The 27,508-nt window shown below is 42.4% G+C and overlaps 2 protein-coding genes across 6 annotated transcripts in view; one reads left to right on the forward strand and one right to left on the reverse strand.

Annotated features, from left to right (window-relative positions):
• Window positions 1-9,762: 9,762 nt before the first annotated feature.
• On the reverse strand, window positions 9,763-14,778 carry LOC311431706 (C-type lectin domain family 2 member L-like). 4 transcript variants are annotated; one of them, XR_014689588.1, is made up of 6 exons: window positions 13,634-14,778; window positions 13,299-13,388; window positions 12,332-12,495; window positions 11,948-12,051; window positions 9,964-11,235; window positions 9,763-9,884 (listed from the first exon to the last, which is right to left on the reverse strand). XR_014689588.1 is itself a non-coding variant. In XM_084509535.1 (5 exons), the coding sequence occupies exons 1-5, from the start codon at window positions 13,767-13,769 to the stop codon at window positions 11,103-11,105; spliced, it is 522 nt and encodes a 173-aa protein (XP_084365661.1). In that variant the 5' UTR covers window positions 13,770-14,778; the 3' UTR covers window positions 9,763-11,102. The 4 variants fall into 4 exon arrangements, 3 of the variants coding, with proteins under 3 accessions (XP_084365661.1, XP_084365660.1, XP_084365659.1); XM_084509535.1 differs by having other exon boundaries at window positions 9,763-11,235; window positions 13,739-14,778; XM_084509534.1 differs by having other exon boundaries at window positions 9,763-11,235; window positions 13,727-14,778.
• LOC311431688 (killer cell lectin-like receptor subfamily F member 1) overlaps window positions 13,766-27,508 on the forward strand; it is a 32,527-nt gene continuing 18,784 nt past the window's right edge. Inside the window, exons 1-6 of one of the 2 annotated variants that reach the window (XM_084509513.1) lie at window positions 13,766-14,052; window positions 14,162-14,316; window positions 14,803-14,900; window positions 15,748-15,798; window positions 17,788-17,969; window positions 20,066-20,169. In XM_084509513.1, coding sequence (XP_084365639.1) covers window positions 15,780-15,798; window positions 17,788-17,969; window positions 20,066-20,169 — 305 coding nt within the window. In that variant the 5' untranslated portion in view covers window positions 13,766-14,052; window positions 14,162-14,316; window positions 14,803-14,900; window positions 15,748-15,779. Of the gene's footprint in view, window positions 14,053-14,161; window positions 14,317-14,802; window positions 14,901-15,747; window positions 15,799-17,787; window positions 17,970-20,065; window positions 20,170-27,508 lie in introns of those variants that run through there. The other variant, XM_084509512.1, reaches the window with a different exon arrangement.

Here is a 27,508-nt window from a genome sequence, read left to right on the forward strand (position 1 = left end):
GAAGGGAAGGGAAGGGAAGGGAAGGGAAGGGAAGGGAAGGGAAGGGAAGGGAAGCAGAAAAATATCATTTTCAAAGAAAAAAAAAAAAAAAGAAGAAGAAACTTGAACATCCCTAGATGAGACACATCTGTGCTAGGCTAGAATAAAATTGTGAAGCAATACTTCTACTTTTTGTTTGAAGGATCTTTAAGAAACTATTCAATACATGTGTACATTAAGCACATGTTGCTATTTACTGCCAGGGTAACATAAAGTTAAATTTATAAAGTCTTTATCAGCTGTGTGAGAGAAGGATTCGTCACCTCTGGGCTAAGCTTCCAGATAGTTCACAGCTCTACAGGCACTTCTGCACTATTCAGGAATGCTGCTCTGGATAGGCCTGGATGTACTGACATTGTGCATTAGTTGGTGTAACTGTTTACACTCTGTGACTTGTAATCCAGAGGCTTCTCCAGCATGTACCACACTAACAACTCACCTATGCCATGCACAGACATCGCTGTGCTGCCATGCTCCTTGTCTGGATGCAGGCACTGCACAACCCACAAATTCTGCTTAGCACTCACAGCAAGAATGTAGCATCTGCTCTTGCTCAGGCTATGCAACAGCACATCACTGCCTAGGACAGTTGTGAGATTTGGTTCATGAAATAGCAGGGTTGAAGATGAGTTTGAATTTGACCTTGTGCTGTGCTTGAACAGCCTGTAGGGAATGGGGAACTCTTTTGCAAAGGGCATCTTTTGTAGCTCTGGCCCATCACAACAGCCTAATTCATGTTTGTGTTTCAGGACAGTCTTCCACTGCAGAGAGGTGGTTTCTGGAAAGAAAGATTCAGTTGAAGATAACACTTGTTGCCTGACTTCACAGACAAGATGTTCCAAGGCAGATTCTTTACATGAGCAGAACAGCAGGAGGAAGAGATTTGTATTGGTACTTAGGCACTAAAATATGCTCTTAGTGTCAACGTTGTAAACCTAGATCGACTTTACTAGCATTCTTCTGGATTTATTTATTGTCGAGTCTAAGGCCTGTGAAGATATCTGGGAAAGGAGAAAAAAGATTCTGTACACACAGAAGCCACTGACGTTTGATCCTTGTTTTCAAGACCTTGCATTACTAGTTGCACAGAACTGGCAAAATTATTTTGTCAGTGGATTTGTGGAGTGGATGTAAAGACGTATATGTCACTAACAGGACATTTCAAGGATTTGGAAGAGGTCTTTGTATTTTAATAACACAAAATAGACACTAGATGTCTCACCTGCACCATAAAAAGTATCAAATTATACCTAAACTAAGATTTTTATATGCTCCTTCCTTCCTTCCTTCCTTCCTTCCTTCCTTCCTTCCTTCCTTCCTTCCTTCCTTCCTTCCTTCCTTCCTTCCTTCCTTCCTTCCTTCCTTCCTTCCTTCCTTCCTTCCTTCCTTCCTTCCTTCCTTCCTTCCTTTTTCTTTCTTTCTCTTTCTTTCTTTCTTTCTTTCTTTCTTTCTTTCTTTCTTTCTTTCTTTCTTTCTTTCTTTCTTTCTTTCTTTCTTTCTTTCTTTCTTTCTTTCTTTCTTTCTTTCTTTCTTTCTTTCTTTCTTTCTTTCTTTCTTTCTTTCTTTCTTTCTTTCTTTTCTTTCTTTCTTTCTTTCTTTCTTTCTTTCTTTCTTTCTTTCTTTCTTTCTCTCCCCCTCTCTCTCTCTCTCTCTCTCTCCCTCTCTCTCTCTCTTTCTTTCTTAAACAGAAGGGCTATAATTAGTGCACGGGAGCAGAGCAGGGACTGGACAACCTATGGAAGTCCTTTCACAGTCTCCTCATTTCATGTTTTTAAACAATTTTTTTCACTATTTCAGATTCTACACTGTGAAGAATATATTCATATAATTTATATCCAAAACAAGGGAATGATTTATGTACATAAATATCCATGGGCATAAACTACTGTATCACTTTAAGTCTTCTTTTCAGCATAAGCTGATGAGCTGACTGGAACTGAACAGGCAAAATAACAGCCACTGACAAGGATTAAAACATAACCTCCCTTCCCTTCCCTTCCCTTCCCTTCCCTTCCCTTCCCTTCCCTTCCCTTCCCTTCCCTTCCCTTCCCTTCCCTTCCCTTCCCTTCCCTTCCCTTCCTTCCTTCCCTTCCCTTCCCTTCCCTTCCCTTCCCTTCCCTTCCCTTCCCTTCCCTTCCCTTCCCCTTCCCTTCCCTTCCCTTCCCTTCCCTTCCCTTCCCTTCCCTTCCCTTCCCTTCCCTTCCCTTCCCTTCCCTTCCCTTCCCTCCCCTTCCCTCCCCTTCCCTCCCCTTCCCTCCCCTTCCCTCCCCTTCCCTCCCCTTCCCTCCCCTTCCCTCCCCTTCCCTCCCCTTCCCTCCCCTTCCCTCCCCTTCCCTTCCCTTCCCTTCCCTTCCCTTCCCTTCCCTTCCCTTCCCTTCCCTTCCCTTCCCTTCCCTTCCCTTCCCTTCCCTTCCCTTCCTTCCCTTCCCTTCCCTTCCCTTCCCTTCCCTTCCCTTCCCTTCCCTTCCCTTCCCTTCCTTCCCTTCCCTTCCCTTCCCTTCCCTTCCCTTCCCTTCCCTTCCCTTCCCTTCCCTTCCCTTCCCTTCCCTTCCCTTCCCTTCCCTTCCCTTCCCTTCCCTTCCCTTCCCTTCCCTTCCCTTCCCTCCCCTCCCCTCCCCTCCCCTCCCCTCCCCTCCCCTCCCTCCCCTCCCCTCCCCTCCCCTCCCCTCCCCTCCCCTCCCCTCCCCTCCCCTCCCCTCCCCTCCCCTCCCCTCCCCTCCCCTCCCCTCCCCTCCCCTCCCCTCCCCTCCCCTCCCCTCCCCTCCCCTCCCCTCCCCTCCCCTCCCCTCCCCTCCCCTCCCCTCCCCTCCCCTCCCCTCCCCTCCCCTCCCCTCCCCTCCCCTCCCCTCCCCTCCCCTCCCCTCCCCTCCCCTCCCCTCCCCTCCCCTCCCCTCCCCTCCCCTCCCCTCCCCTCCCCTCCCCTCCCCTCCCCTCCCCTCCCCTCCCCTCCCCTCCCCTCCCCTCCCCTTCCCTTCCCTTCCCTTCCCTTCCCTTCCCTTCCCTTCCCTTCCCTTCCCTTCCCTTCCCTTCCCTTCCCTTCCCTTCCCTTCCCTTCCCTTCCCTTCCCTTCCCTTCCCTTCCCTTCCCTTCCCTTCCCTTCCCTTCCCTTCCCGCCATCTGTGAGGTAGTAGATCCAAACTTAGCATTCCTGGGAAATAAAGCCTACATCTTCAGGGGGTGGAGGCCCTGATATTTCATAAAAAAATAGCCACCATTTCCCATAAGAATTATGTGTATTCCTATATAGGGTATAGGGAAATATTTTTATTATTACTTCTGACCAATATATCTCTTAAGACTGCATTCAAAAGCATGGAAGTATTTGGGTACATGTATATTTGATTTCACTGAAACATACAGACTAATAAAAATATGAAGAATAGCTAAACCCTTTTCTCCTCATCTGACACAGCTAAGCCATGGAAGAACATGTGGCTGGAAAATCAGACATATTAAACTGTCTGCAGTTTGACTTTTGTATCACACATACACTTACTGAAAAGGCTTAGACTAAGTATGATTCTGGACTGCAATATGCTCAGCTAAAAGTAATTATTCTTATAATAATCAGAGGCAAGGGAAGTGTTGGCATGTGGACCTTTCTTGATTTGGTGCCTAACCAACTCCTGTCAATTTTTAGTAAAGCCCTGGTTTGGGAAGTATATTATGAGTGGGTTCCAGTCTGCTTGAGAGATTAGAGATGCTAAACTGCTTCTTTCTGTAATTATCAGAAAACTTCAGGCAAGACTACTTGTGTTGACATGATCTAAAATACTTGAAGATCTTTGTAAATCTCAGTAGAGCAATCTGTATGTGTCACAAAATGTATATCTTAAAAGGTACTAACATCAAGGACATGAGACTGGGTTGCAATTAGTAATTTGCTGTCTTCTGCCAAAAACAATGCAGTATTTTATACATAATGTTTAAAAAACAAAACCAAAAACAAACAAACAAAAAAACCCAAACACTTTTATTTTAAAAGTTTTATAATGCACTAAAAATACCAGAAATGTAGAGAAACACCACTAGAAGCAATGTCTCTTCAGACAGAATACTTACACAAATTAATCTTATTTTAAATAGGCAAAGTGAAAGCTTTATTACTGTTGTGTTATTCTTAAAGCAATTTATTGCTGATATCCTTCACCTTATTCAAAAGTGCTCTCTTATTTTGAATAAAGGTTTGAAAGAGCCTAAGTTTTGAGTTCAGATCCGTCCTTTGCTCTGCTCATTTAAACTATCATTTGCAAGGTTGGATAACTTATTTTTGATTGTATAATTTGGAACACATATTATATAAAAAAAATAGATACTAAAAAAGATATGAATTATAATTGTGCAATGAATACAACCCCTAATTGTTTCAGAGGGTTCTGTCTTTTTGTTTCAATCAGCTAAATACTGAACTGTTCAAATAGCTTAGAAAGAAGCACTTAGACAAGGACAATAGGTATTCCATAAATGCCAGAAAACACTAAAAGTGAATTTGATGAGAAACACAGGTAGTCCACCTTTCTACATAATTTCATTCCTCTTCTAATGCTGGACAATACAGATATTTTCCTGTGGTATCTGGAAAAAAAAAGAGCATAGAAAGTTAAAGGCAATGAACCAACCAAGCAACCACTTTCTTTCCTCTGACTTCTTTTCTTTAAGGAGCCCAAGTCACAGAGGCCAGGCAGCTTCATCTGACTGAATTATACTTTTATTCTGCTTCAGCTGTTAAAATGGACGCAGCAAGTTTGCCCTTCTGTATTAGATAGCCCATTATGTTACCCTCATCTCCTGATAAAAGAGACAAGGACACAGCACATGCTATGCAAACCACAGCTGGTCATCAGTGTCCAGATTTCAGACAGGCAAAAGCATACTGTGTAACTTTCTGCAGCTGCACAGGGTTAGTTGAACCATATGAAGGGACTGTCAGGATCCACGTGTATGGGTTCATGGTCAGGACAGCACAGTAATGAGACAGAAGAAAGGTTATGCTCCCTATACTAATCTGACCAACACCAGCTAGAATAGCAGAGCACCTCTTCTACAAGTTTACCCACATAGATTAATTGCTGGATATTCAGGAGTTTTCAATTCAACCAGGGTATCCACTGCTGACAGAGTATCCACCAGCCCATGGCACTTCCAGCTTTGAATTGCCTGACGTTGGCCTGAGTGGCCATAGACAGCTGGAGGGATTGTTGAGGGTCACTGGTTTCAAATGCAATGGTCCCTTCCCTTTTCACAGTGAATGATGAGTACTGGATGATACATCAGAGACTACCCAGCCTCATTACAGCCACTGCTGTTGTTTCACATGGGCACCAGTGATACAGCCAGGAGAATTCTGAGAAGTATGAAGAAGGATTACAGAGCCCTGGGAGCAGCAGTAAGGATCTCAGGAGTGCAGGTAGTTTTTTCATCAGTCCTCCTGGTCAAAGGGAAGGGGACTGAAAGAGTCAGTAGAATCTGGCAAGTCAACAGATGGTTACAGGACTGGTGCCACAGACAGAAGTAAGACTACTTAGACCATGGGACTCACTCTGAGAAACCTGGTCTGCTGGGGGCTGATGGGGTCCACCTGTCAGAGAAGGGTAAGAGCATCCTCGGTCAGAGGCTTGCCAAGCTGGTGAAGATGGCTTTAAGCTAGAGTTGCCGAGGGAGGGGAACCTCAATCATCCCACTCTTCCCAGTTGATGCCAGTGTCAGTGATAGATGCCCAGAGCATGGAGAAGGGTCACAGTCAGCAGGAGAGCACCTCAAGAGCAGCACAAAGAAATTCCAGCCTCTCCAGACAAAAAGGCAGCTTCATCAGGGGCCCAACTCAAATGTCTCTATGCTAACACATGTAGCAGGGGGAATAAACAGAAAGAGTTAGAGATGTATGCACACCTGTAGGGCTATGACCTCATTGGCATTACAGAGACGTGGTGGGATGGCTTCCATGACTGGAGTGTTGGAATGGAAGGATACAGGCTCTTCAGCAAGGACAGGCAGGGGAGGTGAGGAGGGTCATTGCCCTCTACGTGAATGAGCTGACTTTAGACTTCAGGGCAGCAGGCTTTGGCGTCTTCAGGGATCTGCTTGGTAGAATACCATGGGACAAAGCCCTGGAGGGAAGAAGGGCCAAGAAAATTGGTTAATATTCAAGGATCACCTCCTCTGACTCAGGGGCGGTGCATCCCAACAGAGATGAAATTAGGCAAAAATAACAGAATCACAGAATCACAGAATTTCTAGGTTGGAAGAGACCTCAAGATCATCAAGTCCAACCTCTGACCTAACGCTAACAGTCCCCACTAAACCATATCCCTAAGCTCTACATCTAAACGTCTTTTAAAGACTTCCAGGGATGGTGACTCCACCACTTCCCTGGGCAGCCTGTTCCAATGTCTAACAACCCTTTCGGTAAAGAAGTTCTTCCTAATATCCAATGTAAACCTCCCCTGGCGCAACTTAAGCCCATTCCCCCTCGTCCTGTCACCAGGCATGTGGGAGAACAGACCAACCCCCACCTCTCCACAGCCTCCTTTAAGGTATCTGTAGAGAGCAATAAGGTCACCCCTGAGCCTCCTTTTCACCAGGCTGAATAAGCGCAGCTCCCTCAGCCACTCCTCGTAGGACTTGTTCTCCAGGCCCCTCACCAGCTTTGTCGCCCTTCTCTGGACCCGCTCAAGCACCTCGATGTCCTTCTTGTAGCGAGGGGCCCAAAACTCAACACAGTACTCGAGGTGCGGCCTCACCAGAGCCGAGTACAGGGGGACGATCACCCCCCTAGCCCTGCCGGTCACACTGTTTCTTATGCAAGCCAGGATGCTGTTGGCCTTCTTGGCCACCTGAGCACACTGCTGGCTCATATTCAGCCGACTATCCACCATCACTCCCAGGTCCTTCTCTGCCTGGCAGCTCTCCAACCACTCATCTCCCAGCCTGTAGCTCTGCTTGGGGTTATTGCGCCCCAGGTGCAGGACCCGGCACTTGGCCTTGTTAAACTTCATGCAGTTGACCTCAGCCCATCGGTGCAGCCTATCCAGATCCTCCTGCAGAGCCTTCCTACCCTCAAGCAGATCGACATACGCGCCTAGCTTGGTGTCATCTGCAAACTTACTGAGGGTGCACTCAATGCCCTCATCCAGATCATCGATGAAGGTATTAAAGAGGACCAGCCCCAGCACTGAGCCCTGGGGAACGCCACTAGTGACTGGCCTCCAACTGGACTTGACTCCATTCACCATGACAAACTCAAGCAGAAAAAGGAGGCCTACAGAGTGGAAGCAAGGACATATAGCCTGCTAAGAATACAGGGAAATTGTCTGAGCAGCCAGGGATGAGGTTAGGAAAGTTAAAGTCCTATTTGTATTAAGTTTGGTCAGGGACATCAAGGTCAATAGAAAGGCTTCTATAGGTATGTCAATTACAAAAGGAAAGACAGAAAAACTGTGGGCCCTCTCGGGAAAGAAGAGGGACACATTTTCACACAGGATATGGAGAAAGCTGAGGTATTCAATGACTTTTTTGCCTGTCTTCACCAGCAATTGAGGCCATGGAGAAATGGCCTCAAGTTGCACCGAGGGAGGTTTAGGTTGGATATTAGATACCAGTAGACTGTTGAAGTTCTCATGTCCCAAACTGACAGTGCTGCATGCTCAGAGGACTTTTTTCCTGAACTTTGTGTTCAGGAAATATCATGCTTCCTTTCCAGTAGTGGGAGGGAGTTTTGCACAGAGCAAATACTCTTTCAGGGAAGGAAAAAATACATATATTAAAAGGTGAATGTGCTCTTTGACTCAAACTGGGGCTAATCTCCAAACCCCAGATTATTCCACTGAACATGAACTGAATTTGTAGGGAACACCCAGAGCAAGTTCAATAATAATTATATTAATCAGATGGTGTAGCAGTTCCATCTTATGAAGCATGACACTGTCATGCTTTCCACAAGTCCAGGTAGATGATGTGAGTTGCTCTTTCACTATCCACCAAGGCTGTAATCCCACAACAAAGGGGTGCTCTTGTTGCAGAAATGCCTTGTGCTCTTTGTTGAATTTCCCTGGGTTGTGCTTACTCACTGTGTTAGTACACCATTTCCCCATCTGCCAACCTTCTGGCCTCACCCTCAGACCCAAGCATTTTGACCCTCTTACCTCCTTTTATTTTCTGTCCTAACTTGTGTGCATTGCATTTTTCTGCTTACTGCCTTTTAAATAAACCAATACACTAACTCTGCATTATGAACAATCTGTGGCCATAACTGTAGAAAACAATTCCTGTGACTGCAGAAAGAGGAAGTTCATTTCTTATCAGAGGAAATCCTGCTAAGAAAGTGTTTTCTACTCCACCTGATTTTCATGGGGGTTTTCATATCAGTTTGTTCTTCTTAGGATTCTTTTTTTTTTTTTTCAAAAAAGCAACAGCAACCAGTAGTATTACTTATAGCCAACTGTGTTACTAAAGTACCCATCCAGTCCATTTCAATTTTAACAACAGTGGATAAATAATACAGGAAAGTTACACAGCAATTGTATTTATCCAAGTATCTTTTTAACTGCCTGCTTTTGTGGGTTGTTACTCTGCTTGAAAACTTAAAATTGAATTGCATTAAGTAATTCGCCTGCTCCAATGCATTGCAAAATCACTTTTTGTATGACTCTGTTGCTATGTTCCTAGCTTGAATCAACTTTACGAGTCATTAAATACCTTCCTGGTTTACCAAGGTCCCATTTACTTCAATGGACATTACATACCAATCACATTTTGTTTTAGCTTAACACAACTGGCCACTAAGCACCACACAACCTTTTGCTCACCCTCCCCCCTCCCTCTCTGGCATGGGGGAGAGAATCAGAAAAAAAAATGAAGCCTGTGGCTTGAGATAAAGAGTTTATTAGGACAGAAAAGAAAGGATAATAATAATAATACTAATAATTATGATACTACTACTAATAATAATAATGAGTATGAAACAAGTGATGCACGATGGAATTGTTCACCACTCACTGACAGATGCCCAGCCTATCCCTGAGCAGCTGGTCCCCCCACCTCTGCCAGCCCCCCCATATTAATTGTTCAGCATGACGTCAGACGGTATGGAATACCCCTTTGGCCAGTTGGGGTCAGCTGTCCTGGGTCTGTCCCCCCCCCAGCTCCTGCTGCACCCCCAGCCTGCCCGCTGGCAGGACAGAGGGAGAAGCTGAAATGTCCTTGGCTTGGTGTAAGCACTGCTCTGCAACAATTAAAACATCAGCATGATATCAACATTATTCTCATCCTAAATCCCAAACACTACACCATACCAGCTACTAGGAGGAAAATTAACTCTATCCTAGCCCAAACCAGGACAGATTTGAACACCCCATGGAAAAAGAAGAAGGAAATCAAAATACCTTATGATATCTTACATTCCAGACAGACAATTTGAAAGTTTGTAGTCAAAGAATTACTAAACTCCATAAAGAGCAGGAAGAGTCACATCACTGGGGTCACTATGAGTTGCATTTTCAGTATGACATTCATGTCTGTCCCACAGTGTTTTCAGCTGCACAAAAAAAAATCATGACTTGCAGTTCTGAAGCTTATCATCAGAGTTCTCAAAGAATATATCCATTGCAATGCCCTTCAGCAGTTTTAGCCATGAAACTGCATTCCCAAGAAATAACGTTTCTTCTTTGTAACAGACACTCTATCATCATTTTCTTGTTGGTCCTGCCAACTTTTAACCAAAACATCTTTTTGGAGTGTCACTATAGTTTACTTTATTGCTTCAAGAAGGAGGATCCAGGAAACTACAGGACAGTCAGTCTCACCTCTGTCCCTGGAAAGGTGTTGGAACAGCTTGTTCTGGATGCCATCTCCAAGCAATTGGAAGAGAAGAAGGTTATGAGGAGTAGTCAGCATGGACTCACCAAGGGGAGATCGTGCTCGACCAACCTCATTGCCTTCTGTGGTGGCATCACCAGCTGGGTAGATGAGGGGAGAGCAGTGGAAGTCATCTACCTTGACTTCAGCTTTTGATACTGTCTCCCATGATATCCTGATAGCAAAGCTGAGAAAGTATGGGATAGAGGAGTGGACAGTAAGGTGGGTTGAGAACTGGCTGACTGGCCAAGCTCAGAGGGTGGTGATCGGTGGCACAGAGTCCAGCTGGAGACCTGTGACTAGCGGTGTTCCCTAGGGGTCAGTGCTGCGTCTTGTCTTGTTCAACATCTTCATCAATGACCTTGATGAGGGAATAGTGTCTGCCTCCAGCAAGTATGCTGATGACACAAAGCTGGGAGGAGTGGCTGACATGCCAGAAGGCTGTGCTGCCATTCAGCGAGACCTGGACAGGCTGGAGAGGTGGGTAGGAAGAAACCAAATGAGGTTTAACAAGAACAAATGTAGAGTCCTACACCTGGGAAGGAACAACCACAGGCTGGAGGACAACCTGCTGGAGAGGAGCAATGAGGAGAAGGACCTGGGGGTCCTGGTGGATGACAGGTTGACTATGAGCCAGCACTGTGCCCTGCTGGCCAGCAAGGCCAATGGGATCCTGCCGTGCATTAAAAGGAGCTTGGCCAGCAGGTCAAGGGAAGTGATCCTCCCCTTCTACTCTGCCCTGGTCAGGCCTCACCTGGAGTACTCCGTCCAGTTCTGGGCTCCCCAGTACAAAAAAGACAGGGATCTCCTGGAAAGAGTCCAGCGGAGGGCCACAAAGATGATACAGGGCCTGGAGCATCACCCCTATGAGGAAAGGCTGAGAGACCTGGGTCTGTTCATCCTGGAGAAAAGCAGACTGAGAGGGGATCTCATCAGTGTTTATAAATACCTTAAGTGTGGGAGACAAAAGGATTTGGCCAACCTCTCTTCAGTGATTTGTGGGGACAGAACAAGGGGCAATGGCCACAAAATCGAGCACAGGAAGTTCCGCACCAACATGCAAATTAACTTCTTCATGATGAGTGTGACGGAGCACTGGAACAGGCTGCCCAGGGAGGTTGTGGAGTCTCCTCTGGAGATATTCAAGGCCCTTCTGGAGCCTACCTCAGCAACCTGCTGAGTCTCTGTATTTGCACAGCCAGCTGTTCCTATTAAGAGATTGTCTTTGGATCAAACTGACCAAGGGTGCAAAGCCAGTTCCTCTGTGAAGAGCACTTCTTGGTAGAGACGAAGGCTGAATTTATATGGACACAATCTCCATCATCTGATATATTGACATGAAACCTAATAAGCCAAGAGAGATACAAAAATTAGAGCAGAACTTTGGCTAAAATTTACAAGACCTATTTCTTGTTCTGTCTAAAATTGGCTCCTACAAACTGCAGAGAGAAACAAACAAACAAACAAAACAACAAACACACATACACACACACACAAAAAGAGAATAATTTAAAATGAATCTCTTTCTTATTGGAATGATAAGAATTCTAAATGCGTAGTCCATGGTAATGCTCTCATGAGCCTTCTATTAATGTAAGTTGCTTTGATCTCCACAGGGACATACCATGTGTGCTTGTATTTCACAATTTACAATATGATGTGGACATAAAAGGCACAGATCACTCCCTGGCAAGACAGCTTTATTTTTTCTGACAGATATTGGCAGAATTCCCATCTGAGCATGGAGTTTGTATAGGGACAGATGTTCCCCACAGTGATACACATTTTATACACTACCCATTTCTTCGAGTGTGGGTTCAAATGCACAAGAATAAAGGGACTCTATGACAGTTCCAGCTTATTCTTTGCCCCTTCTCCATTTCGACTGGGACAAAACTAGATCAGCATTAGTACTTTTATAGTCATATGACAACCCTCATTTGAGAAAACATGTCAGTTTAGCTACAGTGGAATAGTTAATACAGAATAACTTTTCCACATGGACAAAAAAGCTATGGATTCTCCTCTTGCATAGTGTATTTGAAAGAAAGCTCACAGGTTTGTGTTAAGTGACTCTCCATTCACCCAGAAGAATTTATTTTCTGTCTTTTGTAGTCCAATCCAGAAGTCTATAGTGCGCATTCGATATACTATAAATTCCTAGGCAAAACACAGAATAAAAGAACATATGGGTGTGATTATATTTTTAAGAAATGATTATGATTTTATAGCTTTTTATAAAAAAACTGTGCATATATACACTGTGTCATAGAATGCCTGACTCAGCACTGTCTTGACTGTTATGTCACTGCAATTCCTTGAATGCCAGCTAAACTGTGTCTCTATCAAATTCCAGATATACAAGGAAACAAGTAACGGAGTTACAGAAACCGTTCCAGCAGCAGACATAACAGTAAACTCAAGCCACCAGAAACCTTACCAGATCTTGGGGGTGGTCAATTACTGCAAGGGAAGCTCCAAAGTCAGAGCAGAACTTCTGACTAGAATTCCAGTCTGCCACAGATCCTGAATGATAGTAACATTTCCTCTTGTAATATAGCCAGTCATCAGGGCATGGCTCCAGGTCTAGTAATGCAGATGAATCTTTTGTTCAAATAAAGAGAACATGACTTGCTTAGCATTACATTTTTAAAAATAGAGTTGTATACACATTTGAAAATTCTGGACCCATGTCCTCTAACTTAAAAATCTCTGAGACTTGCACTGAATCAAGAAAGACATAGGCAAACACAATAAAATTATAGTGTTCTGTGTTAGTTCTTCCAGTTCTATCAGCTGTGGTATTTTCAGGAATGCCTGATTGGCTAGGCATGTGTCAGCAATGGAATCCTGCATGTGCAGGTGCTCCCTTGGCACTGGAGACACAATATATAAGATCAGGATAGAACAGAGAGACTGTCTCTGCAGATATGATATCTATCATGAAGCAGCCAAAATTTATACTTAAACAGGTTCTGGTTTAAGGCACTTCATCAAAAACAAAACAAAACAAAACAAAACAACAAAAACCAACCAACCAAACAAAAACACCTCTCCATGCCAGAAACAAGTCAAATCAAGCATTCAAGTATTGCCTTATTAACTCTGCTTATGGCTCTAGTGCCGTTCTTCAGCATTTTGCTAAGCTACAGTCTGATAAAACCTTGCAGAATGTTAAATAATAAAGTCGGTTCAATGCCAGAGGAAACAATTATGGACAACCTAGGCAACAATTTAGTTTCTTTTTTCAGATAATCCTTCTCCTGTTCCTGCAGCCAAGGTGAGTGGGAGGAGTGAATGCCAATGGAAATGCCTCTTACCCACCAACAATGCACAAACAGCAAAATGAAAGGTAGAAATACTGAATCTCTCTTTCCCAGGCTATTTTTTTTAATAAATGCACTCACATAAGATAACCCCTATTAAGATGAAAATCACAGCAAGACAGAAGACAATTCCAGCAACTCTTTTCCAGAAAGAAAGATGAGAACACACATCTAAGGAGAAAAAAAAAATTAAAAAAAATCAAAAAAAAAAAAATCAATGCATGTCAAAGACCAAGACACATGCAAAGAACTCAAGCTCATTACTATTTTCAAAGTACTAAACACCTGCAACCACCACTGAAACGACTGCATATTACCCATCTTCAGCGCCTCTAACTATAGACCGGGTTTCCAAAAGCATTAAGCCGCCAAATCCCAGAGAGACACTTTCAGATAACCATTCCCCGTGCGCTTACTCCCCATGGGAAGAGAGAATAGAGGTCTCAGAAGAGAGACAGCCTGTCCCCAGACTCTGGGCACGGCTGTCACCGTCCCCTCCCCTGTCCCACCCCACGACGCTCCTCGTGTCGGCTGTCCCGTCTCCAGGCACATCTGCACACGGGTGGCCGTGGGGATGCTTCTCCCGGCACCGGGCGAGTAGGAAACGTGGACGACGAGTGTCTGGGAAGAGCCGCCGCCGGAGCCGCCGCCGCTCGTCGCCGTGCTCCAGTAGGAGACGGAGATGAATCAGGGGCCGGTAGCTGGAGCAGCCCCTTTCAGGTTCTGTCGCGGTGCTGGCCCTCCCTCTTCCGATGGGCTTGACCGCTTTCCTTCCTCGGCTGGGGGAGCCCCGTAGGGTCTTCTCAGCAGCATTCCGAGCATTCAACTAAAGAAGGTTGGGGAAGGGCAAAAGAAGGGAAGAAGCAGCAAAAGGCCCGGGACAGCCTGGCAGGTGTCTTGCAGCCTAGAATAAACATAGTATTGCTTCTTTGCTATTTTCCCAGCTGTAGATGGGACTTGAAGATGAGCAGAGACTGCCGAAGCAATTGCTGAGGACATAGACTCCATGTATTATATGCAATGTGCCCTTCAAACACTTCAGAGGTTGTCGAACAAGAGTCAGTGGTTTGTTCTCTGAGAAGAAGGTGCTGCACAAAATGTAAGATTTTTATGTTGTTATTTAAGACATCTTCCTGCAGGGTGTCTGAAGTCTAGCTTGAAATCCGGGTCACTTGGCTTGGACAAGATAAAGAGATGATAATTTAATTTGGGGCAAAGCTGTAGATACGCAATTTAAGATACCTATTTGTCTTTACTCCAAATGTTTTTTGTTTGTTTGTTTGTTTGTTTTTTTTTTTTTTTTTTTGTGTGTGTATATGTGTGTGTGTTAAAACAAGCATTTTACCATGTGATAGTTTATCTGTATGATATATTGTTGGTTAATACGTAGGAAGTGAAGGCAAACCTCATTAGAGAAAATAGTCTGTGCCTTTGCAACAGATGAACACCTGCCTTTCACCTGCGTTGAAATATGTCTGTGAAAGAGAGCTTGTGGCAAAGTGTAAGAAACAATCTACTGCCAATAACACAGGCTCAGAAGAGGATCTCAGTGAAGCAGCATTTTTGTTTGTGATTGCAATGGCAGGCATCCTGCAAGGAGGAGCGCACAGAGGAAGTGTGTCATGTATTCCCTATTACCCGACGCTTGATTCCTCCCGTTTCCTCATTGGCTGAGTGCTACAGGTTCACAAACTGCTTGACACTTATTACTATACCATTTATGTGCAATTTCATTTGATCAACCTTTAATTTCTCCTTTTCCTTTTTTTTTTTTTTTTTTTTTCCCCTTCTTCTTTTCTGACTAGAAGGCCTGAGATTTTTTTTTTTTTTTTTTTTGATTTTGCACTGCTCATCTTGTTTTTCTTAGCTATCCTTGCTTTGGGACAGTGGGACCTTCCCCTTACCTGCTTAACTTACTCTCCACCATTATCCCACTGTTATGCCTGCACAACCACTTTTGAATATGCAAGGTTAGTGGGATTTCCCACTGCAAAAACACATTCTGCTGCAAAAACAAAATTTTGTTTCTCACAAAAGGGAAAATAGGTCTGATTCAGGGTTGCAGCCATATGCTGAATCCGAACCTCGTCCTTTAATGGTTGAATTGTGTGAGAACATTCTCCCGTGTGCATTCTCAAACTTGCATGTAGTTTGACTGGTCAGTGATGACCTACAGATTTTCAGACTTCAGAGGTTAGCACTAAGAGGTCTCTAAAACACGGTGAAGGAGACTGGAAGGCTTAAATTTGCTACACTGCAATTTGTACATCTATTGAAAACTTTTGTATATTTATGGTTCAAAACAATGCCAATTAGAGGATGATTGCCATTTTGTTAAGCTGTCAAGTTACGTAAATATCATAGAATCATATCAATTCAGACTACCTTTTTTGACTTCAGTAGTGCTTTGTATTTACATTATTAAACTTTAACTTAAATGCTATTCTGCTGCTGTTTCATTAATACACAACTACAGTCTGATCCTAAGTGCTCATATATACAACACCATTAATGATCTTCTTTTTCACAGGCAACTTTCTATGTACCACATTTCTGCTGGTGATGATCATTTTATTTGTTGGTAAGCCTTTGAAAGATTTTCCATTTGAGATATGTTTCCTCTGACTACTGGGCTTCAGGATCACAGCAATCAAACAGATCAACATGGTACTGCTTGCAGAGTCACAACACCTGGGACTTCTGCCACTATTTCAGTTTTGATGTTGGTATAAGGTTGAATAACATCCAGGCAGTGTTTAAAATGAGGGAGAATTTTCCCTACGAATAAAATTCAGATGATTTAGCTGTAAAATTGCTTTTCTTTCTTTTTTTGTTTGTTGAGTCTTTACTACTCTTCAGAGCATAGTCTCTTGCCTGGCCATTCATGTGGAATATGGATGTCCTGTCGATGCTTACACCAGTAACCTTTCTGATTATACCAGCTGGTGTTCTCTCAGCATCACATCTCCAGGCACAGACTCCAAGCTTGTTGTCCGCTCCTATATTTGGTTTTGATGGCTTTTTTATTATCACATCTGGAAGAAAACTACGTCATACAGCTAGATTATCTTTCTTACAAATGGTCTTTATGTGTCATTCTGCCTTTTTTTTTTTTTTTAAACCAGTTTGTGTTGCATGCTGTATTTTTAAGAAAAAGTCAGCCTTACCTGGCATTGCCACAAGGGAAGCAAGATGTGCATCTGATGTCCGATGCAGAGCTCATCAACAGGAGTACAGGCTGTGCTGCCTGCTTTATTATTTGAGGTACCCAAGTCACTGGATGCATATGAGTCTCAATGGAGGCTGTGCTGCTCAAGTCTGCAGAGGGAGCTCTTGAACCCCTAGATTAAATCTACCTTCCCTCTGCCCCTTGTAACAACATGTGATATTTTATTGATGTCCTCTGCACATACATGGAAACAAATGGAAGACAATAGTCACATCTGTCTCTGTTAGTTTTCCTTTCCTTTATTAGGCTTTTATTTCAATAGAAATAGTCACAGTTTTTTGAAGGCATGGAGGGCAGTGCTCAGTGGAACTTGCTAAAGGGTCTGCAGTTATTGTGAATGGAATAGCTGACTGGAAAGGAAAAAAGAGACCAAAGTGTGGCAACAGCAGGCAGCAGAGTCTGGGAAATCAGTTCTCCTTCTGCAAGCTGCCATACTCACATAATGGTCAGTTACTCTCACTTCAAGGACAGCCATCACCAAGCACAAGCAGTGGATAAATGTGCTTTGGGTGAGGAAGGTCTGGATTCAATCCCAGCTGAATAACCCAGAAAATATACTTTGTACTCAGGTTGAGCCTGCAATTGTTAAAAAAGACAGAATGCTGCACCCAAAAGGTCACTGTAACTTTTCAGTAACAATCAGACTATTTTTGTTTGGATAATAGAAACTGAAGTAAATGCGCATGAATTCTCTTTAACACAAGAAATTAAAGTAAGTGCTAAAGCAAAATATACCAGTGAGTCTTCTTACCCTCATAGAGCTACTGTGACAGAAAGAAGATGAAGGGGGACATCAAAACATGCTGGGGAATAACTCCTAAGAACCATTCTCCAGACCATTATCTCCAAATAACGATAATTTTACCTCTTCATTAACAGACAGATTTCATTCTCATCATATCAATATCTAATTTACTTACCTTCACACATGTTTCTCAAACACTTAAAAGGTTTGATACAAAATCAAAGCAAATTGATATTGAAGCAACTTCATCACTTGAAGTAAATATTATTGATAAATTCATATAATATTATGTTTATTACCCTATTACTGGATTAAAAAATGTGTCAATGCCTCTAATTCTCTAAAATACATGTTTTCCAGACCTATTTATTTTATATTAATTTTAGTAATCAGGCTGCTGTCCTCAACTCACACATTTCTCAGCTGAACACATTGTCTGAAAGTCATGAAAGGTCAGGACCATTGACCTTCTTTTGGCTTCTCTTCTGGCATCTGTTGTGGCATTGGCTTTCAAAAAATCTGCACTTTAGATTGTTATGCTGATGAATGCTATGATTTTACCAGGTAGAAATTTTGTTCTCCCTTTTCCTTTGTAGTTCTAGTGCTTCAGATATATCGGCGTGGGAACCTTCATTCTGAGCAGTGTCCCAGTGAGTGGATAGGTTACAGAAAGAAATGTTACTTCATATCAGAAGAGGAAAAAAACTGGACATCTAGTCAGGCCTTCTGCATTAAGAATGAATCTTTGCTTGCAGTTTTTGAAAATAAGGATGAAATGGTAATGGAACATAAACCAATACAACTTCTGCATCTCTCTCTTTTCTTGACTGTTATCTACATAGCTCTCTTTTTCTTATCTTTTAAATCTTTGTAAAATAAACAGGCTGTGTGAATTCAGATAGTGAAAAGTTGATCAACCTACTTGATCAATTTAAGTAACTGTCTCACTGTAGCAGATGCAACAGCACTAAAAGCTTTCCCATACTGCTTTTGTGCCTGGATTTGACTTGAATGACTTTGAAAAGCTCTTTTTTAATGAATCAAATAGTTTACATAGTTTTCCTTTTCTGTCCTATGTATGTTCATCTTCAAAGCAAGTATGAATCTATTGAACTCTCAGTGTAGACAAATGAATATATCCTTTGTTTTCTAAAAGAAACCAAGCCTTTGAAACCAGCATAATGGAAAATCATCCATTTTATCTACTTGTATCTGGTTTTAGATATCCCTTAATGCCTCTTAGAGATTCATGCTTATATCAATGGTGGGAATATACTTCCACGGAAGCTGGTTTGGACATTTCTCATTCTAATAATTTTGTTAAGACACTTTAATTTGCCTATATTATGGTCCAGTTGCATTGAGTTGAATGCTAGTGACATCTTGCTACTTACTGCATGTTACTAAAACTGCAATTTGCTTTTACAGACTTGCTGCCTCTTGAGTAATGTCAATGAGAAAGTAGTTTCATCAGAAAGATAGTTTTTAAATAAATTGACATTTGAGCTTTGTTACTGTGATTTTTAAACAGAGGTCAAAAGTCTACTTTTCTGGCTGGCTGCTACATGTTGGTGGTGTAGCAGCTCTTGAAATAGAGGAAACCTCAGTGAAATTACACAGTTTAATCATATCTAAATTTGTCTTGAGCTAATAAGTATTTTCACAGTGACAAGAATTTCAACAATGACAAAGATGCAGAACATAATTCTCACTTCAGTATGAGTCCCTTGCTGAATGTGGTCTCTGATTTTATCCTATAATCAGACTCCTTTCTTTGTCAACATATTTGCCAACTTGTCCCCTCTCCAAGCCCCTTCTGCATTGTTGCCCTGTGAGTGGGACATCACTTGACTGATTTGTTAATGCTTCTCTTCCTTACCTATCTGAAAGTTCTACTTTTAATTCAGTGCTTGTGATGTTCAGCTGATAATTGGCTAGGTAGAAATTGGTGTTATTTAAACTACTGCTTAAAAACCTCATACGTACAAACTATGAACACACCTTATAAAAGTGAAGCACAGGTACACTGACATGGGCCTACTGGGTCAGCCTCATGCTCTGTGTCATGAGGTGTCTGGTCTCCATCACTGGGTAGTGTTACCCACACCAGAAGAAGGTCCATCAACAACTGCAGAAATGTCATTGGAACCGTATCAAGACAGTTTCTTCTGAACAGTATTGATCTGAAATTGCTAGGGAAGAGTAGAGAAGTAGAAGGCTACATTATTTTCATGTCAATTATTAAGTCCATGCTGACAGTTAATATGCATATAATTTCTAATTTCACTGAATCTAATGACAGCTTGTTGCAGGGAGTTCTATAGTATTAACCTATTGCAAGTACTGCTTCTGCTGTTTTCCATCAGCCTTTGCTGTGTTTGATATAGGTTGTTATAAACTTATGAGATAGTGAACTGTCTTTTACTCTTTTTATGTAGATACCCACAAGGCTTTAAATAAGAACTGTGAAGGGGAGGAGCTCCCATATGTCTATTTGAACTGCAGTTTAAACATACCTGTTTGTTCCATCCCATTTATACCAAGCTGCATATGTAGAGATTGATAAACACATATAGGCATACATGTATATAAACAATACTTGGTGTTTAGGTATTTTTGGGTGCAGTGAATGGTAATAACCCTTAAGGGTATAGAACTGAATAGTTTAACTGAAGGTTATGATACTAAAACAATCAATTCATAGACTCAATTAGGGCCAAGAAAAAAAGAGTCAATTCATAACTGTCAATGAAATACTTAATGAAAACTTTCTAGATGACAGAAAGATGAACTAGTCGTCCTCTGAAGTCACAGGAGGGATTTGTTTCTTGTTGTGAGAACTCATTTTGATAAAATACTTTTTTTTTTTTTCAGTATTCTTTAGTTAAGCTATTGAAAATAGATGAATCTTGGATTGGATTGTGCAAGAAAGGTGAAAGTTTCTACTGGGAGAACGGCACTGCTTTGAACATGAACTTGTAAGTTCCTTGTCATTGAATAACACATACCAAGATACTGAGAATACCATCAAGTGTTTAAGCAAATAAAGGACTGGGGTTTGTAGCACAATGTAATTTCTGTCAGCATTTTTCTTCTGATGGGACTTACAACCATGACTTTGAAAAGAAACTCTTTGCAGTTATTACTGATCTAAATACAAAAGTGCCAATGAATGGAGAGAAGTCTGATTCAAAAAAGATGTTTTGTTAGCTCAGCACAGTAAGATGTTATTGATCATCCCTACTTACTTTAATGTCTATATGTTTTTCAGTACCTAATGTAGACATTTCAACTTCCAGATCTTGAAAGTTCTTGGTTTCTAGTGTGATCCTTTGTTCTCATCTTCCTGAAATGCACAATATCTAGCAAAAGCTGTTTCAGTATGGCTTATGATGGTGTTGTCTTATGTAGTTGTAGTTGAGGCATTCATTTTCGTTAGCTATTAGGAGATAGCAATTAAACCTGTGTCTGAATGGATCTATTTCAACTGTCCTGAACTTCTGTCAGATACAGTTTTTGCTGTTATAGGTCTCCTGCAGCCCTCTCTTTGCCACTTTGCTCTCTTTTAGACCTCTCCCAAGATTTTTTCCATCTATAAATAATTTAAAATAACTTTTTGTTGCATCATACCAAAGCATGATCTGTCATGATGTGTTCTAAAGATGTTTCATTTGGAATCACCATTTCCTTCTTTCTCAGCAGTGTTCCAACCTGTGACCAATTCTATTGGTGCAGTTCTAAAAATATTTCATAGACAAGGGACCTAGTTGTTATTTACTTCCCTCAGTTTCTCATTTCCTTTACATTGCTGTCATTTTTCAGAGAGTATTTTTAAACAGTGGTGGAGGTGCCATGAACTCACAGACATCTTTTTCTAAACTTCCATCCTCCATAGCACCTTGCCTTTCTTAGGAATTTTGAAGAAAAATACTTGTGATTGGAATTTTTCCTGGGAGTCACTTTTTCACTTTCAATTTATACCTATGTCAAGATTATTGACATTATTCAGTGCCATCAGTAAATGTTTAACCTGTTCTTCTATTTTTGCCTAGATCGTTCTGTCTATTGTTGGAATCCAAATTTTAGGGGAGATGGGACTTTGGCCAGACCCAGCATCACCACTGTAAAGGTTTTCTTATTCAGTACAGGTCCCAGTATGATTTCTTCAGATATATTGTCTGTATATCGGTAGTTTTAGCAGGTCACCTGTTACACTCACGTTATTTTTTTTTTTTAGGAATCAGAGAGAATGAAGTGACAGATAGGAAGGAATCATAGAATCATAGAATGGTTTGGTTTGGAAGGGACCTTAAAGATCATTTACTTCCAACTCCCCTGCCATGGGCAAGAACACCTCCCACTAGACCAGGCTGCTCAAAACCCCATCCAACCTGGCCTTGAACACTTAACAGGGGGCATCCACTGCTTCTATGGGCAACCTGTTCCGGTTCTTCACCACCGTCATAGGAAAGAGTTTCTTGCTAATATCTAATCTAAATCTACTGTTTTTTAGTTTAAAGCCATTACCCCTTGTCCTATCAGTATTGAGTCCCTCAATACTGAGTCCCTCCCCGTCTTTTCTGTAGACTTCCTTTAGATAATGGAAGGCCACTATAAAGTTTCCCTGGAGTCTTCTCTTCTGCAGGCTGAACAACTCCATCTCTCTCAGCCTGTCTTCATAGGGGGAGCGCTCCAGCCCTCTGATCATCTTTGTTGCTCTCCTCTGGACCCAATCCAACAGGTCTATATCTTTCTCGTGTGGGGGGCCCCAGAGCTAAATGGAGTACACCAAGTGGGGGTTCATGAGAGCAGAATATAGGGGGAGAATCACCTCCCTCAACCTGCTGGCCACACTTCTTTTGATACAGCCCTGGATACAGTTGGCTTTCTGTGCTGCAAACGCACATTGCCAACTCACGTTGAGTTTTTAACCACCAACACCTCCAGGCCCTTCTCCTCAGAGCTGTTCTCAATCCATTCCCCATCCAGCCTGTATTTGTGCTTAGGATTGCCCCGGACCAGAGGCAGGACCTTGTGCTTGGCTTTTTTGAACTTCATAGGTTTGCATGTGCCCACCACTCTGGGTCCCTCTGAATGGCATCACTTCCCTACAGCATGTCAACTGCACCACACAGCTTCATGTCACTGGCAAACTTGCTGAGGGTGCACTCAATCCCACAGTCCATGTCACCAACAAAGATGTTAATTAATACCAGTCCCAATACCTGCCCTGAGATATACCACTCATCACTTGCCTCCACATGAACATTCAGTAAGTGACCACAACTCTTCGAGTGCAACCATCCAACCAATTCCTTCCCCACCAAGTGGTCCATCCATCAAATCCATGTCCCTCCAATTTAGGGATAAGGATATCATAGGGAGATCCCAGTTGACAGGAAGCTGGCAAACGTTGTTTCAATTTTCAAGAAAGGCAAGAAAGAAGACCTTGGAAATTACAAGTACTAAGGGAGGTACTAATTCTAGGTACAGGTACTAGAGGAACCAGATAGGAGAGGTGCCCTCCTAGATCTATTACTTGTGAATAGAAAGGATCTCATGGATGAAGTGGAGATTGGTGGGAATCTTGGCCATAGTGACTGTGAAATAAGTAATCAAATTTAAAATTTTTGGTGGGAGGAGGAGAACTGCCACCAGAACTTCAACCCTGTACGTGGGGAAAGCAAGCAGACTTCCATATGGAGCTGCTCAGGGAACTGATGAGCAAAGTCCCCCAGGATCTTTTTTTTTTTTGGAAGACATTTTTCTGAAGACATTGGTGCCCATCAGTGCTACTCAGTTTTAAGTACCACCTCTTATGAGCACAGGAACAGGAAATTCCAAAATGTTGGAAGTCAAGCAAGCAGGACAGAAGGTTGGCTTGGCTGAGCAGAGTCTTGTAGACCTTAGGCAGAAAAAGAAAGTGTGTGTCCACTGCAAGTGAGGTTGGGTGATATGGGAGGACCATAGAGATGCCGTTTACCATTGTAGGGAGAAAATTTGTGTGGCCTCAATTAGAGTTGAAGTTGGCCAGTATTGTGGGGGCTCTTTTAAAGGGCTTTTAAAAATATGACTTACAGTATCTTTCTGAACCAAATAACCAAGATACATCTAAATAAAAACATAATATGATGGGTGAACAATTGGATGTTGGGTTAAGCTCAAAGTATTACAGTAAATGAGGTTATTTCAGGCTGGTGTCCAGTCTCCAGTGGGATTCTTCAGAGCTCCATTTCAGGGCCAGTTCTCTTTAATGTTTTCATAAATGACTTCGATACAGGACTTAAAGTTGTATTAAGTAAGTTTGTGGATGACACTAAATTGGGAGGATCTGTTGTCTGTGTTGAGGGTAGAAAGGCCTTGCAGAGAGATCCTGACAAATTAGAGAGCTGGGCAATCGTCAACTCTATGAAGTTTAACAAGTGCCAGATTCCACACTTGGGAAGAGGAAATGCTGGCTATATTTACAGACTGGGGGACAATAGGCTGGAGATCAGCCATATGGAAAGAGATCTGGGGATTTTGTACTATGTACTTGAAGGAAAACTTCTTGACATTTTTTCATCTCTAGTCAAGTTCAAGTTCTAGTCAAGTTCAGAAGTTCAAGTTCTTCAGATCATCTTCAGATGGATTAAGCATCATCATAAGAAAAATCAGACGGCTTTAGTGAATTTGTCATAAACTGCAGACATCCCAGATTCTGCCACTGTTTATATTAGAAAATGTGAGGGATAAAACAGCTCTGCATCAGGCCTAACAAGCTCCCCCCTACCCTGTTCTCCTGAACATTTTTGGCCTCAGTAATTATAGGCTGTGGATATCATAAGCTGTCTTTTGTTTTTCCTCCTGTTACCGTGTGGTATCTGGCATTGTCTGTTCACAAAAATGGGGATTTATGCAGCAGTGTATGAGCTGAATGGGCTTTTCTAACAAGATTTGTTGCCCACCTTATTTTGAGCAGATGAAACTAGCATGTCCCAGGGGACAAAAGTCAACTGGAAACTACTTCAGTGGAAGTTTGTTTTACAGCAGGCTGAAACATTTGGCTCTGTAGTAGAACAAATTGTTTATTAATCTTTTTCCTTCCTGTATTTTTTCAGGTTTCAGATAAAGAATCATTCTGAGTGTGCCTACTTGCACTCCTTCACTGTCTCTACATCGGCTTGCTCTTTGCCCAGGCGCTGGATCTGTACCTATTATCCCTAAAGTAATAGCTCAGATCTTCTTGGGATCTTGATAGTTAAGATGTATTTGTCTATTGTACAATCACTTTGGATAAATGGCAGTCCTGACATGGCCACAGACTTTTGTACCACCTGAAAGCCTAAATCAGAGAGAAGAAGGCTCCACACCAGCTTCCAGAAATGTGCTCTCCATAACACACCAGCTCTCCTGTCCTAGGACAGAAGAGGAATATTCTTGGTCCTATGCAGATCCTCTAGAATGGGTACTACTTGTGCTGGCTGCTTAAGGTGAAGGTGCAGTGGGATTCCTGATAGTCTTCTGCTGCATAATGATCTCTTTAGTGTTCTTCTTCATCTCAGCTCATGGCTTTGGGGATACCCACCAGCCAGAGATACTAACCAGCTGGCACATCTGCAGAAGCACTAAATCGGGGCTATTCACGTTCTCCAAAAACTGATGTTTTTACAGTGCTTACTCACTATGTTAGTACACCATTTCCCCATCTGCCAACCTTCTGGCCTCACCCTCAGACCCAAGCATTTTGACCCTCTTACCTCCTTTTATTTTCTGTCCTAACTTGTGAGCATTGCATTTTTCTGCTTATTGCCTTTTAAATAAACCAATACACTAACTCTGCATTATGAACAGTCTGTGGCCATAACTGTAGAAAACAATTCCTGTGACTGCAGAAAGAGGAAGTTCATTTCTTATCAGAGGAAATCCTGCTAATAAAATGTTTCCTACTGCACATTTCTGGAACACAAAGTGCAGAAACAAATCCTCTGAGCACGTAGCACTGGCAGTCTGGGACATGAGAAATGCAACAGTCTGCTGGTAGCTAATATCCAACCTAAACTTCCCCTGGTGCAACCTGAGGCCCTTTCCCCATGTCCTGTTGCTTATTCCCTGGGAGAAGAGACTGACATCTGCCCAGATACAGCCTCCTTTGAAATAGTTGTAGAGAGCAATAGGGTCTCCCCTGAGCCACCCTTTTTCTAGGCTAAATAACACCAATGTCCTTAGCTGTTCCTCATAAGACTTGTTCTCCAGACCCCTCACCAGCTTCATTGCCCTTCTCTGGACCTGCTTGAGTACCTCTATGTTCTTCTTCTGTAGTGAGGGACCCAAAACTGAACACAGTACTCAAGGTGCGGCCTCACCAAAGACAAGTACAGAGGGACAATCACTTCCCCAGTTCTGGTGGCCACACTATTTCTGATACAAGCCAGGATGCTGTTGGTTTTCTTGGCCACCTGAGCACACTGCTGGATCACATTTAACCACCTGTCAACCAATACAAGTTGCAGACATAATACAAAAGCAGAGTAAGGGGCTTTATGGAAAAAAAAGGGTGTCAGCCTCCTGCTTATAACACAATGAGATCTGCTTGTAATCATAGTGTTAGCAGACAAGAGCGGTTTTGGATTTGTGAACACAAGGCCACAGAAGCATCTGTAAACCAATAAGAACTGCTCATCTAGTCATCAAACTAGTCATTTGAAACATTTGAAAACTTTGTTTGCTTTTGTTTTTCTTTTGATTGTATAAGACCATCTACGTTCTATTAAAGCACCCGTATTGTCCTTTGATCTGTATGATAAAATGTCTAGGTAGCTTCCTGCTTCTTTGTACAATGTCAGTGCCTCTTACAGGAATTCTGAACTTAGTTTATATGAAACATGTTTTCGAGAAACCTCATTTTGCTACAAGTTTTTCTCTAAAAATGTTCACAATATCGCTAAAATCTTTACAAAAATACATTAAGTTCCAGAGTTAAAAGAGCTTAGTTTCCCAGCTTATTTGAGTGATAGCAGATTACTTAGATCTGCTAGAAAAAGTAGTTTTCAGACATGTGAAGAGATTTCTCAGACATAACGCCCAAACACTGCAAAACTTCACTACTTGTGTAACCAGAAACTCCGCATTCTTGTGGTTCAGTACTTATATAGCATTCTTATAGTTTATGGGAGGCATCACTGAAGGAACAGAATTCTACAGCATCTAGAAATCTGACAGGAGAATTTACTCAGAGAAACAACGGATCTTGTGATCAGTTTTTCTTAGCTCTTCCCCATGTTACTAAACATCTATGGTTCCTACTGATCTGAGTGACAGTTGGAGAAGGCCACCACTGTGAGCACAGTGGTAGAGCTGGTGAGGGGTCTGGAGAACAAGTCTTATGAGGAGCAGCTGAGGGAGCTGGGATTGTTCAGCCTGGAGGAGACTCGGGGTGACCTTATCGCTCTCTACAGGTAACTTAAAAGAGGCTGTAGCGAGGTGGGGGTTGGTCTATTCTGCCACATGCCTGGTAACAGGATGAGGGGGAATGGGCTAAAGTTGTGCCAGGGGAGGTTTACATTGGATATTAGGAAGAACTTATTTACTGAAAGGGTTGTTAGGCATTGGAACAGGCTGCCCAGGGAAGTGGTTCAGTCACCATCCCTGGAGGTCTTTAAAAGACATTTAGATGTAGAGCTTAGTGATATGGTTTAGTGGAGGACTTGTTAGTGTTAGGTCAGAGGTTGGACTCGGTGATCTTGGAGGTCTCTTCCAACCTAGATGATTCTGTGATTCTGTAATGATTCTATGATTAAAGGGCTGGAGCAGAGGATGTCCAGAGGCCCCTTCCAACCTAAACCATTTTGTGATTCTTTGATCTTGCCTGAGTTTTGGCCAATGCTAGACCTGAAGAAGCTGTATTTGAGAGCCAAGGCTTCTTCTCACTGTAGGCTGCTCAACTATACAAAATATCACACACAATGTGCAAGAATTCCTCCATTTAAATACATCAAAAGCAGAGAGACAGCTCGCTGGCTGACAAAAAGAAAAACACAGAGGTTTAAGAGTATGCAGTATCTAGGGGAGGAATGGACATAGCTTAGGGGAAGTCATGTCTCATCACTGATCTGATGCTTCAGACCTCTGTAAACACAGGAACAACACATTTTCATGTTACTTTAACTATTGCCAAAATCAGAAGAAACATCTTACTCTTCAAAGAAATCTGCATTGTCAGAAAATGGCCTCAAAACAGTGATACCGAGACTGGCTTTGTCTAACAGTAGGCCTGACTCAAGTTTAAGTCCATCAAGAGCAATTAAAATGAGGTATGAATATAGTACACACAGTATG

Source organism: Aythya ferina, assembly GCF_964211825.1.
Source record: "Aythya ferina genome assembly, chromosome: 1".
Classification (NCBI taxonomy): domain Eukaryota; kingdom Metazoa; phylum Chordata; class Aves; order Anseriformes; family Anatidae; genus Aythya; species Aythya ferina.

Bases quoted from the DNA above. Each gene is read 5' to 3' on its own strand.
- LOC311431706 (XM_084509533.1), bottom strand. From the start codon at position 13,769: ATGTGCCTGGAGACGGGACAGCCGACACGAGGAGCGTCGTGGGGTGGG. The intron at 12,496-13,298 runs GTGAGTGCATTT...TTTGAACAAAAG, and splicing joins CTTAATAGGGGTTATCTTAT to ATTCATCTGCATTACTAGAC. The intron at 12,052-12,331 runs GTAAGGTTTCTG...TGTTTTGCCTAG, and splicing joins TTGACCACCCCCAAGATCTG to GAATTTATAGTATATCGAAT.